The following is a 2,591-nucleotide window of genomic DNA, read 5'->3' as shown; positions in this document are numbered from 1 at the left end:
TGTTTGTCCCCCCAACTTCACTTGACAATCGATGCTGGTGTGTTTGCGTCTCCGTAACTTAGCGGTTCGGCAAAAGAGATCCGATAGAATAAGTACTAGGCTTACAAAGAATAAGTCCCGGGGTCAATTTGCTCGACTAAAGGCGGTGCTCCAGCATGGCCGCAGTCAAATGACTGAAACAAGTAAAAGAGTAAAAGAGTTAATAATATAATGTTAAATAATAATAATAATCTTAATAATAAGATTGTGTGTGTGTGTATGTGTGTATGTGTGTGTGAGAGAGAAAGAGAGAATGATAGAGGGGAATTGAGAATAATTGCTAAAAATGCTACAAAAATCTATTGAATTTTTTAATATTGATTTTAATTTTTTTTTTTTTTGATTATTTTAGTAAATTACCCAGTTAAGCAGCTTTTGAATGTTACTCATAGTAATCAATGGATCAAAGATCAAATCAAAGAAGTTCAAAAGTATCATTACGATGGGGTAAATTTTGACATTGAAGACCCATTGGAACTGACCAGAGAAGATTTGCGAAATGCTCTTACGCAGCTGGTCAATCGGACAAGTATAATGTTGAAAAGTATTAACAAGAATTATCAAGTAAGTCATTCTTAATCTTTTACTCTTTTACTTGTTTCAGTCATTTGACTGCAGCCATGCTGGAGCACCGCCTTTTTAGTCGAGCAAATCGACCCCGGGACTTATTCTTTGTAAGCCTAGTACTTATTCTATCGGTCTCTTTTGCCGAACCGCTAAGTGACGGGGACGTAAACACACCAGCATCGGTTGTCAAGCGATGTTGGTGGGGACAAACACAGACACACCAACACACACACATACATATATACGATGGGCTTCTTTCAGTTTCCGTCTACCAAATCCACCCACAAGGCTTTGGTTGGCCCGAGGCTATAGTAGAAGACATTTGCCTAAGGTGCCACGCAGTGGGACTGAACCCGGAACCATGTGGTTCATAAGCAAGCTACTTACCACACTGCCACTCCTACACCTAAACTAGACCCCTCCCCCAAAATTTCAGGCCTTGTGCCTATAGTTAAAACAATATCAAGGAATTTGTTGGGGATTTTGCTGTAATGTTCTTAACTAATTGTAATTGTATACTAATTAATATTCATCACCATAAGAATTCTAACTTGATCTTTTATTAGATTAGATATTATTATTTTTTTTTACTAGTATCTGACTATTTTTGGTAAAGATACACTTGACTTGTAGACACAGGTATGGCTGTGTGGTTAAGGTGTTTGCTTCCCAACCAGGTGCTTTGAGTTCAGTCCCACTGCTTAGCACCTTAGGCAAGTGTCTTCTACTATAGCCCTGGGCTGACTAAAGTTTGTTAGTGGATTTTTAGGCAGAAACAGAAAAAAAAAGCTCATATATATTTGTCTGTGTGTGTAATCGAAGTTGTGTCCCTGTGAAACTCATCTGCATATTCCAGTTATCAAATGTAAGTCTACAGATGTTTTCCATTTTAAACAAGCCATACACACTGACTGAAAGTCATGGAGAATCATATTTGCAGAGTAAGTCTATATCAAAACAAAGACTGGAAAGTTTGGTTTTAATTGTGTGTGAATGTGTGTGAGAGAGTTTGTACTGTTTTTCATCTTTTCATGTATATGTCAGTTATAAACTGTGGTATCACAAGCAAACAGTGTTGTTTATTTTTAGTCCAGTGTGAAAGCATATTTCAGTTACTTGACATGTCTGACATGTTCCATGATCTCTGTAAACAAAAGACTCATTCAACCAGCAATTAACACACAGTCACACATTTATGCACACACACGCACACACACAAAATATATGACAGGCTTCTATGTAGTTTGTGTCTACCAAATTTACACACAATATTCATTGGCTTTGAGCTGCAGGAGAAGACTCTTATCTAAGATACAGGCTGTGGGATTGAACCTGAACCATGTGGTTGTGAGACAAACTTCTTAACCACCCAACCATGCCTATGTCTATTAATATATTTAAATATTCTTTGCGGATCTATTTTAAAACGGGGGCCACATTTTTCATTAATGTTTTACGTAGTGTTTTTGGTACGGAAAGACTTTCAAACTTCGTATACTTATCTATTTTGTGTTATAGAACAGAAAAATATTTTTGTATTCGAATTTATTTCATGTAAAAAATTGTCTTATTTCGATAATTTCAACCAATCACTGACAAGTATTCAGTTGTTTACATTTACTCTTTTGGTGTAAAGCGTATTTAATCTCCATACCTTCATTTTATTTGCTTTTTTCATTTTAAATTTGCTTTAACCCTAACCCTAACGTTAGGGTTAGGGTTAATTGTTTCAGAATCGTTTGTTTATGTAGTTGGCACTTAATGTATATCGGCTGAATGGACGTCAGTGATTGGTTGAAATTACAGAAATACGACAACTTTAACATGGAATAACTTCTGGATTTCTTTTTTTTAAGAAGACTTAAGAGAAAAAGATGTTTTATATGACACATTGTACCAGTGTTCCAAGTTTCAAAGTGTTTCGTTAATGAAAAATGTGGCCCCCGTTTTAAAAAAGATCCTTCTTTTCTACTATATAGGCACAA

At 35.9% G+C, this 2,591-nt stretch overlaps 1 protein-coding gene across 1 annotated transcript in view; it reads left to right on the top strand.

The window, feature by feature from the left end:
- The window catches only part of LOC106879955 (di-N-acetylchitobiase), a 23,175-nt gene that overhangs the window by 15,055 nt on the left and 5,529 nt on the right, over positions 1-2,591 (top strand). Inside the window, exon 3 of the mRNA XM_014929715.2 lies at positions 392-603. Within this exon, the coding sequence (XP_014785201.1) occupies positions 392-603 (212 nt within the window). The remainder of the gene's footprint in view (positions 1-391; positions 604-2,591) is intronic.

This window comes from Octopus bimaculoides, chromosome 5 (assembly GCF_001194135.2).
Source record: "Octopus bimaculoides isolate UCB-OBI-ISO-001 chromosome 5, ASM119413v2, whole genome shotgun sequence".
Classification (NCBI taxonomy): domain Eukaryota; kingdom Metazoa; phylum Mollusca; class Cephalopoda; order Octopoda; family Octopodidae; genus Octopus; species Octopus bimaculoides.
This window is presented reverse-complemented; position numbering and strand designations above follow the sequence as displayed.